General features: G+C 39.7%; 1 protein-coding gene across 3 annotated transcripts in view; it reads right to left on the bottom strand.

Moving 5' to 3' along the window:
* Window positions 1-13322, bottom strand: part of MARCHF6 (membrane associated ring-CH-type finger 6) — an 83202-nt gene that overhangs the window by 16258 nt on the left and 53622 nt on the right. For 2 of the 3 annotated variants that reach the window (XM_033178792.1, XM_033178793.1), the window contains exons 17-22: window positions 13082-13182; window positions 9247-9384; window positions 7703-7907; window positions 4760-4829; window positions 3620-3801; window positions 1880-2014 (exon numbers count right to left, since the gene is read on the bottom strand). In XM_033178792.1, coding sequence (XP_033034683.1) covers window positions 1880-2014; window positions 3620-3801; window positions 4760-4829; window positions 7703-7907; window positions 9247-9384; window positions 13082-13182 — 831 coding nt within the window. The remainder of the gene's footprint in view (window positions 1-1879; window positions 2015-3619; window positions 3802-4759; window positions 4830-7702; window positions 7908-9246; window positions 9385-13081; window positions 13183-13322) is intronic. The other variant, XM_033178794.1, reaches the window with a different exon arrangement.

The following is a 13322-nucleotide window of genomic DNA, read 5'->3' as shown; positions in this document are numbered from 1 at the left end:
TATAATTATGTAGTGAATATCTCATGCAATTTACTGAATACTGTACTGAAAGTGAAAAACAGGATAGCTGTAGGAGTACTCAAAGTACAGTTTCTACTGAATGTGTATCGCTTTCAACGATCAAAAAGTTAAAAAGTCATAAATCAAAACACAAGTCAGTTCTGTACTTCTTTGTATTACTTATTTCTCATCTATTCTAGTCTATGAGACAGACTAGAAAGGAGGCAGTTCCCCACATATGCATGCCTTGTCTCACACCGGGTCTGCCCATCATCTCCCTCCTGGAATATACTTCTTCCTTTCTTACCCACTTCTCTGTTCTCTACTAGTTAGGTTGGCTTAGATACTATCTCTTACAGAAAACCATACCTGAAACTCCCAAAGTCAGGTTAAATGCCTCTCCTACACAATGCCACAGTTCCTTGTGCTTCCCCTAATCACATCACCCAACACCTGTGTACCTGTCTGGCTTTCCCATCAGAGTGTAAATTCCTCAGGAAAATTCCTGCACTAGCCTCATTTTCATCTGGGTGATACAATCCAGGGTGTGGGTACACATTAAAAGTACTTAAATAAAAATTTTCTGGTAAATGAAGTTCATGGAGCTTCTCCATCTGGAAAGCAGAGAAAGGGAAATATGGCCCAAATAATTTTCATTTTCTGAAAAATCCATTGCAATACACTAAGAGATAAAAACAAAGCTAAAAAGCCTTTGAATGACTGAAGTCAATACCTAGCTCTTTCCCCCAATACCTACTAAGAACTTGAGATCTTAATTCAATGATGTTAAAAACCTCAGGCTCTAAATACAATAGAAAAAGTTCCATTTCTTTTTCCATGAGCTTTAAGACCTTTGCTGTGACTTACATGGGTTCCCTCAGGATGCTCTTTTTTTTTTTTTTCTTTTTTTTTTAGAGACAGGGTCTCACTCTGTCACCCAGGCTAGAGTGCAATAGCATGATCTCAGCTCACTGCAACCGTGGCCTCCCAGGCTCAAGCGATCCTCCCACCTCAGCCTCTCGAGTAGCTGGGACCACATGCCCACAGCACCACACTTGGCTAATTTTTTGTATTTTTGGTAGAGACGGGATTTTACCATGTTGTCCAGGCTAGTTTTGAACTCCTGAGCTTAGGTGATCCACCTGCTTTGGCCTCCCAAAGTGCTGGGATTACAGGCATAAGCCACTGCACCTAGCCAGGATACTCTTTTTAATCAATCTGTGACTTTGTGGGAAAACACGCTATAATAATTCAAAAGTATTAAAGCCTCCAAGTCAAAAGGAATAAGACAATTCAATCTATCTCAAAGGTGAACGAAAATCAATGACTATTAGTTTGTATTTTCAAATATTAGAGAAAACTAAATGGTTAGTAACATTTTAACCTATAAAGTAAGCATTTTCAAAGGAATTATAAGAACTGCATATTATGAAACAAAAGATCAATTAAAGAGCATTACTTAAACAATTTTATAAGAGTTCTTAGAATTAAATATCATAATTAAATATTTAAAAAATTAAATAATTAAAAAAAAATTTTTTTTTATTTTTATTTTGAGACAGACGCTCACTCTGTTGCCCAGGCTACAGTGCAGTGGCATGAACACAGCTCACTTCAGCCTCAACCTCCCGGGCTCAAGCGATCCTCCCACCTTTGCCTCCCAAGAAGCTGGGACCAGACACATGAGCCAATTTTTTATAGAGACTAGGTCTTGCCATCCTGCCCAGGCTGGTCTCAAACTCCTGGGTGCATGCAGTCCTCCCACCTCGGCCTCCCTTCAAAGTGCTAGGATTACAGGCGTGAGAGACATGCCCGGCTTGGATTATTTTCTGATCCCAAATCCTTAATGAAATAACATGAACAAAAGACATACATTTACCTGCCATGGATAAAAAAGAGGAGTCTGATCCAAGGGAACCCTCAGGGGAGCAACAATGACCAGCTCAAACAGGAGCCCCAGAAGGAGAGGGACAACTCCAGCCAACAGCACCGCAACTATCAAAGTCTTCATGATCTATCAGGAAACAGGAGATCATATCATTGAAGAGGATCTTTCTGACTGAGCCAAACTCTATTTCCATTTTGAGGTTTGAGACTGATGCCTAGCAGAGCAACCACAGTCATCTCTCAGTTCCACAGGGACTGGTTTTAGGACCCAGAAAATCTGCAGGTGCTCAAGTCTCTTACATAAAAAGCACACAGGTGGCTGGGCTGTTTTTTCTCACAATCCAATTCTCAGGACTAGGTTTCCGTTTGCTCAAGAAAAGCCACCGACTGGCCAGGGCCCCTGCTCCAACAGTGGCCCACCCATACACAGGCTGATCTGTGAACCTTGAGGTGGACTGGTATATAGGAAGGGCTCTGCACAATCCTAAAGCAATTAATAAAGCTGATCAAACTGGCTCCCTCAAAGGACAACATGGTCCAGTGGAACTTACCATACTAATAGAAATGCCCTGTATCTGTCAAATATGGTAGCCATTTAGCCACATGACTAGTATACCAGACAGTGCAGCTCTAGCAACTGGACTAAATGGCAAAATGAAAATAAAGCTGACACAGACAGGAGACATTATAAAAGAGTAATGATGAAATTCTGAGCAAAAAAAATGATTTAAAGTGGCCTTGGATCCTGATGACCTCTCTTTTACTTCAGGTGGCCTCAGAAAACACACCTGTTTCAGCAAGAGACTAAATATGATGTGTGTGGAAGACAAAGTACTTGTTTCTCTACACAGCACTTTCTAATAATATGGAAGAGTATCAAATGAAAAGTGGAATTAGTTGGATTCTGTATTTTAAATACGGTTAAGTGTCTCATTATCTTACGGATTAAATAGCAATTAAACCCCTCCATAATATATAATGAATCTCTCACTATAAAAATGGATTTTATATTTTTCTTCAACATTAATATTAAATGGATATTAAACTTCTAATGAAATCAAAATCAAAACATAAACTGATACAAAATTAGAGTTGATTACACAAATGAAAAGGTGTAAGCAGTAACCTAAACATAGTTACCAGCTGCAGCCAACATTACACATGTACAGACATAAATAGCTGCACTCAGATAATCATCTTATTTTTTTTTAATCCTACATTTGTGGCAGTCAAATGTGTTACTGAGAGCAATAATGTTACGAAGTGTCCAGTAAGGCCCTTAAGTAAGTAATATAAGCGTGTGTGGGTATGTGCATACCCGAGAATAAAGAAAAACATGCTACTAAGTGATCCAGTAAAAATATGTTATATACATATACTTTTTAAAATACAGATGGGATCTTGCTTTGTTGCCCAGGCTGGTCTCAAACTCCTGGGCTCAAGCAAGCCTCCCGCCTTAGCTTTCCAAAGTACTGGGATTACAGGCATAAGCCACTGTGCCCGGTCTGTTTTTCTTTTAAACCTCAAATACATCTGAATGTAGGACTCAGAACAGGAACGAACCAGAAAGCCACTATCTTAAAAGAATATTCCTTCTAATTCAAAAAATCAACTCTCTTGAAACAATATAGTAAGGAAATAAATGTGCCAAAAAAAAAAAAAATTTAAGATGACTGGAAAAATATTCACTATTCCTAACAGACAAGATCAGTCTTTTATTACAAGCACATACCATGAGAGACCACTCTTTAACCTTCTGGCAGATCACTCTGCGTCCCTGAGGCATCCATGCCACCATCACCGTCACAGCCCTTATGGTTAGCCAGCAAACATAGAGACCACAAGCAGCTGTGTAGAGCTCATGGATTTTGGCAGTCCCCGTCCAAAATGACATTAACCAACGGCCAGCAAATACTGAAAATAGAAAAGCTGATAAGTGAGACATGTGGCTAGGTAAAGAGAATTGTAATCTTCACGTTGTTCTGTTAGTATTTTCACATTAGGAAAAAGATATCACATTCGATATATCAATGTCTTCATCAAAAAACAAAAGACAAAAACCACAACGTGTAAAGAGTGCACAATTTCATGAAATCACAACCAAAACTAGGTTAAGTTCAATGGAGGTGAGCTCTACTGGGACACACTCTGATTTGTCATGCCAATTACTTGTTCTTTTAGGTATAAAAAAGCTTTTGAGGGAATTAATGTTTTCATTGTTTTTATCACCAAATGAAACTGTTACGCAAATAATAGGACAAAAGTGGGGAATTACTTTCAATATTTAGAAACATTACAAATAATTTAGAGTAACTTTCTTCCAATTGGCTCATTCATCAAGACAGAAAACTAAGCTTATTTTAATGAGTGGGCACAGTAACATTTTAAAGCACAATAATCAAAGAATACCGTATTAATTTTCTTAGAAACAGTTAAGACTATCTGAATATACTGGAATGTGAAAAATGGATTTGAGAGTAGTCTAAGGGAGGGCCTCATACAAAAAGTTGTTCGGAATAAACTCTACAGCATCCCACAACGATCACTTGGGTAAGATCATTTACATAATTCAGTAACTTACTTTACATGATTACTTCTCAATAGGCTAGAGAGAAAAAGCAAGACCCAAATTTCCAGTGTATTTTTTCCTACAAATTGTCTTCCTAATATGGTACTCTAATTTTTGAATTCCTAAATGGAGTTATAGACCTAGCTGAGGCGGAAGGATTGCTTGAGCCCAGTAGTTCAAGGTTGCCATAAGCTATGATCACACTACTACCCTCCGGACTGGGGAACAGAGCAAGACTCTGTCAAGTAGCTAAATAAATAACCTTAATGATGCTATCAGCTGAAGGCTAGCACAAGCTCATACCTGGTAAAGTAAGGCAGATGAGGCTGGCAATCAGTAATGTTATACACATAAAGACAATCAACAGAAATATCTGCAAGGTAAAACATAAAGAGTGCATAAATAGGGAACATGAGCTCAATGTATTTTATCAAAGAATCAACACAATCTTCCCATTAAAAAGAAATCGTCTATATTTGTGTTGCCAGGTTTCCTGCAATTTCACACAAAATTTATATTTTCAGTAAAATGACCTATGATTTAAGCCAAAATGTAAATAAGTATCCATTCTCACATAATCAGATACATCCCACAAGTAAATGGCAAATACATGTTTTAATTAGAGAACATTTTAATTCAGCTTAAATTTTCCCTTGTTATTAAAATAAAACATCACAAATTAAAAACATTCACCTTTTAATCAAATAACAGTGCTATCCAATTAGAATGTTCTATGATGACAGAACTGTCTAGATCTGCACTGCTCAATGCAGTAGCCACTAGGCCACATGTGGCTGAGCATTTGATACGTGGTTAGTGTAAATGAGTAATGAAATTTTTAACTTTACTTAATTTTAATTAAATTGAAATGTAAATAGCCATATAAACTGGTGCTTCTGTACTGAGAAGTTGATACGGTGTGACTGCATCCCCACTCAAATCTCACCCTGAATTGTAATAATCCCCAGGTGTCAAGGGAAGGGCCAGATGGAGATAACTGAATCATGGGGCAGTTTCCCCCATACTGTTCCCATGGTAGTGAATAAGTCTCACCAGATCTGATGGTTGTATAAATGGGAGTCCGCCTGCACAAGCTCTCTTGCCTGCTGCCATGTAAGACATGATTTTGCTCATCATTCACCTTCCGCCATGATTGTGAGGCCTCCCCAGCCATGTGAACGCTATGAGTCAATTAAACCTCATACCTTTATAAATTACCCAGTCTCAGGTATTTATTAGCAGTGTGAAAACAGATTAATACAGAAGTGCAGATAAAAAGTGATCACACAGAGAGGATGAAACCAGTTTCCCTGAGCAGAAAGGCAGCAACTGTGGCTTGCCTGCTAGCTTACCAGGTTCATCTCCACAAGACCAGAGGGCAGAGCTCTGGAGGGAAGCCTGAAAAGGACAGATGACAAAACCCACGAGACTCCGCGGCTTTGTCAGCTCTAACTGCCTGAAAAGTCATTTATTGATACTGTCTCTGATCTGGCCAGAAAGTAACTGTTGCTCAGAAGGCCTTTTTTTTGTCTCTGGAGAGGCGAGAGAGCTGAGTAAAGACCAAGGGGAAAAAAAGGGAGCTGACTATGAGGTCTGCTATTAAGAGATAAAGGAAAAGATGACCTTCATGCTTTCCTCAGGGTTATGCAGCAAAGTCCTCTAGAATAAGCCACAGAATCAGGAAGAGATACACCCCTCAAGGGGGTAAAGGAGTAGAACAATTCAGTGAGTGTGGACTCGTGCAGAGGGTGCTCAAGGTGCTCCATTATCTGGTTCCTCCCACCACTCCTCTTGTCCTTCACCTCTTCCCAACCTTATCCCTCACCACTCCGGTGGCCCCTCATCTCTCCCCTTGTTCCTCACCTCTCCTGGACATACACCTCACCCTCTAAATATATTCAATTAGGCCAGGTGCAGTGGCTTACACCTGTAATACAGTACTTTGGGAGGCCGAGGCAGGCAGACTGCTTGAACTAGGAGTTTGAGAACAGACTGGGCAACATAGCAAAACCCCATTTCAATAAAAAATATAAAAATTAGCTGGGTGTAGTGGCATGTACCTGTGGTCCCAGCTAATTGGACAGCTGAGTAGGTGGGAGGATCACCTGAACCCAGGAGATTAAGGCTACAGTGAGCCGTGATCGCAACACTGCACCCCAGCCTGGGCAACAGGGCAAGACCCTGTCTCAAAAACAAAACAACACAACTCCCTTATCTGCAATTCCAAGCACACCATGCCTAATGTGCCCTAGTCCTGAAATATTCCTGGAATGTCTTTCCCACTTCCTTTATTTCACTCTCTGCCCGGTCTCTCAATATTTAAGACAGTTCAGGCACCACCTATTCTAGGAAGATTCCTTTGGGCCCATATTAAGAACGCGTGGTTCTTGATTGAAGGAGTCACAGCACCCACTGTAAACATCCAGCATGAGAACCCAAATCTGCCACTGCCTTTCTCATCTCTTAGACTGTAAGCTCTTTCTGAGCAAAGACCGTGTATGCTCTCTATATCCTCACAGACACTGAAAATATCAATCATAGACACTTAAGACATGTTTGCTGAATGACTGAACATGTAACCTACAGTAATATACAAAGGTATAATAATGACTATTTTTACAAAAAAAGAAATGTGAGGCTGAGAGGTTAAATAACCTGCCCACGTTTTAAAATGATCAGACTCATAAGCCCATGTCATTATTAAAGGGCATTTAAAAATAACAGACTTGATATAAATGAAGGATGACTTCACTGTAATCATATAGCAGTCATCAGCTTACATTTCTGACAAAATTCTGAGTTGCACAAAGATTGATCACTTGCTAGTTTAAAGAACATGGAATAGGCACATTCTTAACGAATACTGCCTTCAGTTTCCTCAGCTATAAACATGAAATTATCGCCTATACTTTTACAGTATTTGAGTGGAGATTAAATGAGAGAACATCAAAATGCCCATTCTAGTTCCTGACACATTGTTGAAATGTATCAATAACGTTAGTTTCTTAATTACTATAGTCTTTTCCTCTTAAATAGGGAGCAAGAGCCGAGGGAATCCCAACTCTGTGACTTATCTCTAAAATTTGATAAACTTACCTGATCATTTACATTACATAATGAGGGTAATAAAATGTGGAACATGTCTATACAGAGGACTGCATGCTAACAGCACCAATTCTCAACAGCAATTTGAAAAACAAAAAAACAAAAAACCTCTATATGTGATTAAGTCTGTATAGTACCTACCCTGAGTGGAAAATTTAAAGGTCGGCGGTAAGGCTGAAAGCCAACTGGCCCTCCCTGCTGGAGTATGGCTTGGTGGGCTGCATGAAGGCCTTCCCCCACCACAGGAATAGCATTGTTATTTCGAGCATGCTGATTATTGTTGACTTGTTGATTTGCACTGTTTTCATTTTCTTCCTGGTCTCCCAATAAATAAGAATGAAGATCCCTGTGCAAAAATTACATCAGTAACAAGTCTTACTTCAGGTCACAATAAAATGGCAGACATGACACTCATTTTCTTCATTTTTTTTGAGACGGAGTCTCGCTGCATCGCCCAGGCTGGAGTGCAGTGGCGCGAACTCAGCTCACTGCAAGCTCCGCCTCCCGGGTTCACGCTATTCTCCCGCCTCAGCCTCCGAGTAGCTGGGACTACAGGCGCCCGCCACCATGCCCGGCTAGTTTTTTGTATTTTTAGTAGAGACGGGGTTTCACCATGTTAGCCAGGATGGTCTTGATCTCCTGACCTCGTGATCCACCCGCCTCGGCCTCCCAAAGTGCTGGGATTACAGGCTTGAGCCACCGTGCCCGGCCATTTTCTTCATATCTACTACTAAGGGCAGAAAATGTACAATACAGAATTTGTACACTATTACCTCATTTTGGTCTAAATGTTCGTACCTGCTTTAAATTAAACCTTTCTAAATTTAATGCTAATTAACTTGTAGAATACCCCATAAGTTCAACCTATTTTATGTTTTCTTCAGCCAGTATCTGAGAAGAAATCAACAACTGAAAGAAAAAAGTACAATGTACAAGATACTTACAAGTACACTTGTAAGTACAAAATGTAAGTACTTACAAGCACAAGGTGTAAGTGCATACTTACAATGTACAATATTGTTAAGGATCTACAGGAGGGAAAGAAAAACTTATCTTCTCTACAGATGACTACTGCAACATGTAGCTACAAGCTATAAATCTGTAAAACCTCCAAGCTATAAATCAGTTAAGTCAAAAATGAGACTGGGGGAGGAAGCAGTTAGAGAAGGACAGATGTTCAAGCAAATATAACCAAATCTGTACTTCATCTTTAAGATACCTACAAGATGCCAAACTGAAAAATTTTTAAAGATTCAACTTTTAAATAAATATAGAATATATAAAGCTTGAAAAAAGAAAACAAATGCAACATGTTCACTAAAAGATTGAGAAATCAAATCTGAGAAGAACCCATTTACCAGGTTATGAGCACTAAACAAAGGTAAGTTAGTTGGTCTAAATAAAGGTAAACTGGTTTGTTTTTAATGCACTAAAAAAAAGACATTTACTCCATGAAAGCTGGACCAGCAGCAAACTTCTATAAGAGGGCAAAAATAATGCATATATTCTCCATGAAAGGATGGACAATGATAAAAAAAATTTTTTATTTAGAAGTATCATATGCACTTGCAAGTATTACTAAATTGTCTTTCATTAAACTAATTTTTCTACATACTTTTTCCAGAAAGGTTATTCCATAGTCACAAATGACATGCACGTCCAAGAAGTCAGCTGCTCATACTCACAGCAAGTATCCGGCGGTCACAGTCCACGCTCGCACCAGCCCCTTCAGCCACTGCCTTGTGTGTCCCTGTTCAAGTAACGCTGGTAAGACAACCTGAAGCAGAAGCAGCTCGAGGGACAGTTCACTCACTGGAGCATCACTGAAAGAGCCAGGATTGATAATGTGACTTGTATTTTGCATGTGACTACTATTTAATGGGATTACAACAAAACTTCTTAAGAGTCTAATAAACTTACTGTCTTTATTACCCCTCCTTTCATTCTCTCTCCACCTCAGTGAGGCTTTCCCCACAAACTCCACCAAATTGTTTCTGATAAGGGTCACCAATGACTTTCATTTTGCTAAACTGATAGGTAGGTCTTGGTTCTCTCCTCACTTGCTACATTAGTAGCATGTTACACAAAAGGTCACTCCTTCCTTTTACACCTCACATCCAAACAGCTAGACAATCCTTTTGACTGTACCTTAACAATAACCTAAAAATTTCTCATGGCCTCCACCGCTACCTCCCCTTCATCTCTGCCACCCTCACCTCTCACCAGGACCACCATATTATCCTCCCAGCTGGCTTCCTGTTTCTGACCCAGCCACTCCAACCCAGTTTCCTCTCATCATAGCAGTCAGAATGATCCTCTTTAAACCTAAGTTAGATCACTCCTTTGCTCAAAGCTTTCCAAGAGCTCCTCAATTCACTCAAGTAAAAGCCAAAGTGCTTATGTCCTACAAGACTCTTTCTCCATGACCTTTCTGACTTCAGGGCCAATTCTTTGCCTTCCTCCTTCTACTACAGACAAACCTGCCTCCCTGCAGGTAATCAAACAGACCTGGGTGCCACTGCACCTACTTTCTGCAAGAATATTCTGCCTTCAGGGATCCACGTGGCTCACTCTCTCAACTCCTTCAGGACTTTCCTCAACTGTCACCCCCTCAGGTCTTTACCAGTCACTCCTCCTAAACTGTAATCCTATCCTGCCCACTCTCTATCCCTTTTCCCAACTTGAATTTTCCCCCATAGCACTTACGACCACTGGCATCACTGTATATTTCATCTATTTTAATATCTATCTCCACCATTAAAATGTAAGCTCTACTGGAGCAGGATGTTTTCTTGATTCTGTTTTTTTCACTGTTATGTCCCTAGCACACTGAAAAGCACCCGGCATATAAGAGCCCTCGATTTTGTTTAATTGGTGAATGAACTAAATACTGCTATAGCACAAAAACTCTGCTAACCTTCTATGTATAACTGATCACCACAATGGGTTTATCCCAACAACATATAAAGCTGAACCTGTGTGTGTTTCCTGGTTCTCTTATGACTGGAATCATACACACTACACATGAACTAAAAGGTAAGAAATCCTCCAAATCTATAAAAGTCCTAAGTGTAGAAAAATAAAGTTTTATCACAAAAGAGTAACGATTTTAAAAGTCATAAACTGATGCTGCATTTTAAACTACTTACTGGTATTTTTTCTGCTACTTTAAAGAATCAGGATATAAGTATTTTCCAATTCTAATTTAATAAAATACAAATTTGAGATTTTACTCTGTGTACAATAAAGCTTTTATCTTTGAATAATCACGTTCCTATGCAAAGCATTAAGATCCAAATAAGAGGCTAGGCGCAGTGGCTCACACCTATAATCCTAGCACTTTGGGCGACCAAAGTGGAAGGATTGCTTGAGGCCAGGAATTCAAGACCAGCTGGGCAACCTAGTCAGACCCTGTCTCCACAAAATATTTTTTTAAATTAAAAAAAAAAAAAGACAAAAACACCTAAATAAGACATGATTTCAGCCATCTTGGATAAAACAATACGTATTTGTAAAGTAATTTAACAAATGCTATAAAAAGAAATACAATGATGAAGACGATTTTAAAGAATGGAATGATGGCTAGGCACAGTGGCTCATGCCTGTAATCCTAAACACTTTGGGGGGCTGAGGCAGGCAGATGACTTGAGCTCAGGAGTTCAAGACCAGCCCAGGCAACATGGTGAAACCTGGTCTCCACAAAAAATACAAAAATTAGCCATGTGTGGTGGCTTGCACCTGTACTCTCAGCTACTCGGGATGCAGAAGTGGGAAGATCACCTGAGCCCAGGAGGTTGAGGCTGCAGTAAGCCATGATCACACCACTGCACTCCAGCCTGGATGACACAGCAAGACTCTTTCTCATAAAAAATAAAATTTAAAAACCTTAATCTGGATTTTAAAAAGAATATCAAATGCTTGCCACTCAAACATGGACAAGAAAATTATTGTAAACAGACAGAAAAAGACAAACAGCTAAGTAAATCAGGGGAGCCTCAATGGCAGTATAGCACAATTAAAAAAATTCAAGTCAGTCAATGCTGACACAAGATGTTGAAAACGCAACATGAGATTATGCCAAGCCTTGCATCTCATTCTAAATGGTGTAGATATCACATAGATTACAGAGGAAATGCTGACAACTTTTAAACACAGGGGTAAGATCATCAAAGTTCTAGAAAATCTAGAGGCAGAGGTGTTGCAGATGAATGGAGAGCAAGAGGAAGGCCTAAATTAGTTAGTAAATGGCAAATCAAGTTACATTAGTAAGAGATTTTAAGAAATTAGAATTGACAATACTTTAAAGACTTATTAGAAGTAAACTTGAGGAAAGAATCCAATTTGCCTGCAATTGGGATAACGACTATGGGGATAACACAAATCCCTAAAGAGCATATAGAACGAGTGGTAGAGATTACCGGTAGTGGTAGGTTTCCGGATGGCTTTAGTTTTTTTTTTGAGATGGAGTTTCACTCTTGTTGCCCAGGCGGGAGTGCAATGGCATGATTTCGGCTCACCGCAACCTCTGCCTCCTGGGTTCAAGTGATTCTCCTGCCTCGGCCTCCCAAGTAGTTGAGATTACAGGCATGTGCCACCATGCGCAGCTGATTTTTTTGTATTTTTAGTAGAGACAGGGTTTCTCCATGTTGGTCAGGCTGGTCTCAAACTCCCAATCTCAGGTGATCCGCCCACCTTGGCCTCCCAAAGTGCTAGGATTACAGGCGTGGGCCACCATGCCCAGCCAACCCTTTTTTTTTTTTTTTTTTTTTAAGAGACGGAGTCTCACTCTGTCACCCAGGCTGGAGTGCACAATCTTGGCTCACTGCAAGCTCCACCTCCTGGGTTCACACCATTCTCCCACCTCAGCCTCCCTAGTAGCTGGGACTACAGGCGCCCGCCCCCACACCTGGATAATTTTGTTTTTGTATTTTTAGTAGAGATGAGGTTTCACCGTGTTAGCCAGGATGGTCTCCATCTCCTGACCCCATGATCCACCCGCTTTGGCCTCCCAAAGTGCTGGGATTACAGGCTTGAGCCACCGCGCCCAGCCTTAGCCCACGTAAGATTTTAAAGCAAAAAAGATTTTCTATCTACAAGCTTTGTACCCTATTTTTAATAATTAAACGTGCAACTCTGGCTTTATTCTTCATAATATCCTTTTCAAAATAAAGATGATGCTAATACACTCTCCTTAGGTATGGTAAAACATTTTAATGCTGTGTAAATGTATACTTTATGTGCAGAAAAAATAAACATCTTCCTTTAGAAAATGCAACTACTAATGCTTATGTGATCTAGAATAAGGCAAAATTTATGCAAAGTGGAAAAGGTCCAGAAAATTTTTTAAACATTAAGCTTAATTTAAAAAATAATTTTAAAAAAGGTAGAATAAGGCAATATTTAACTGTCAGATGATTTCCAGTTATCTGTAAGAAGTGTTTTTAATGTTTAATGTAATCTGAATATCAAATCCCTAACAGAGATAAATTAGTAAAGCTATTCTGAATTTTTAAAACTTACCTGTAGAGCATGACATTGTATGGAAGAAAATGAGGCAGCACACTCTTAATTATACGTATAGGAAGCCAAAGCATCAGGAGGACAATGGAGCCAAAGACAATCTGCAGAAGGAAACAGGGTATGACACCACTATAAGAGTCAATCACTCCTGTGCAAGACAGGCAGACTTCTGAACACAGTCAAGCAACATGCAGTCCAGGCCTGTATCTACTCAAAACCCAAGTGGTTCCCACTCTACACA

Source organism: Trachypithecus francoisi, unplaced genomic scaffold (genome assembly GCF_009764315.1).
Source record: "Trachypithecus francoisi isolate TF-2019V2 unplaced genomic scaffold, Tfra_2.0 Lachesis_group2, whole genome shotgun sequence".
Lineage (NCBI taxonomy): Eukaryota > Metazoa > Chordata > Mammalia > Primates > Cercopithecidae > Trachypithecus > Trachypithecus francoisi.
This window is presented reverse-complemented; position numbering and strand designations above follow the sequence as displayed.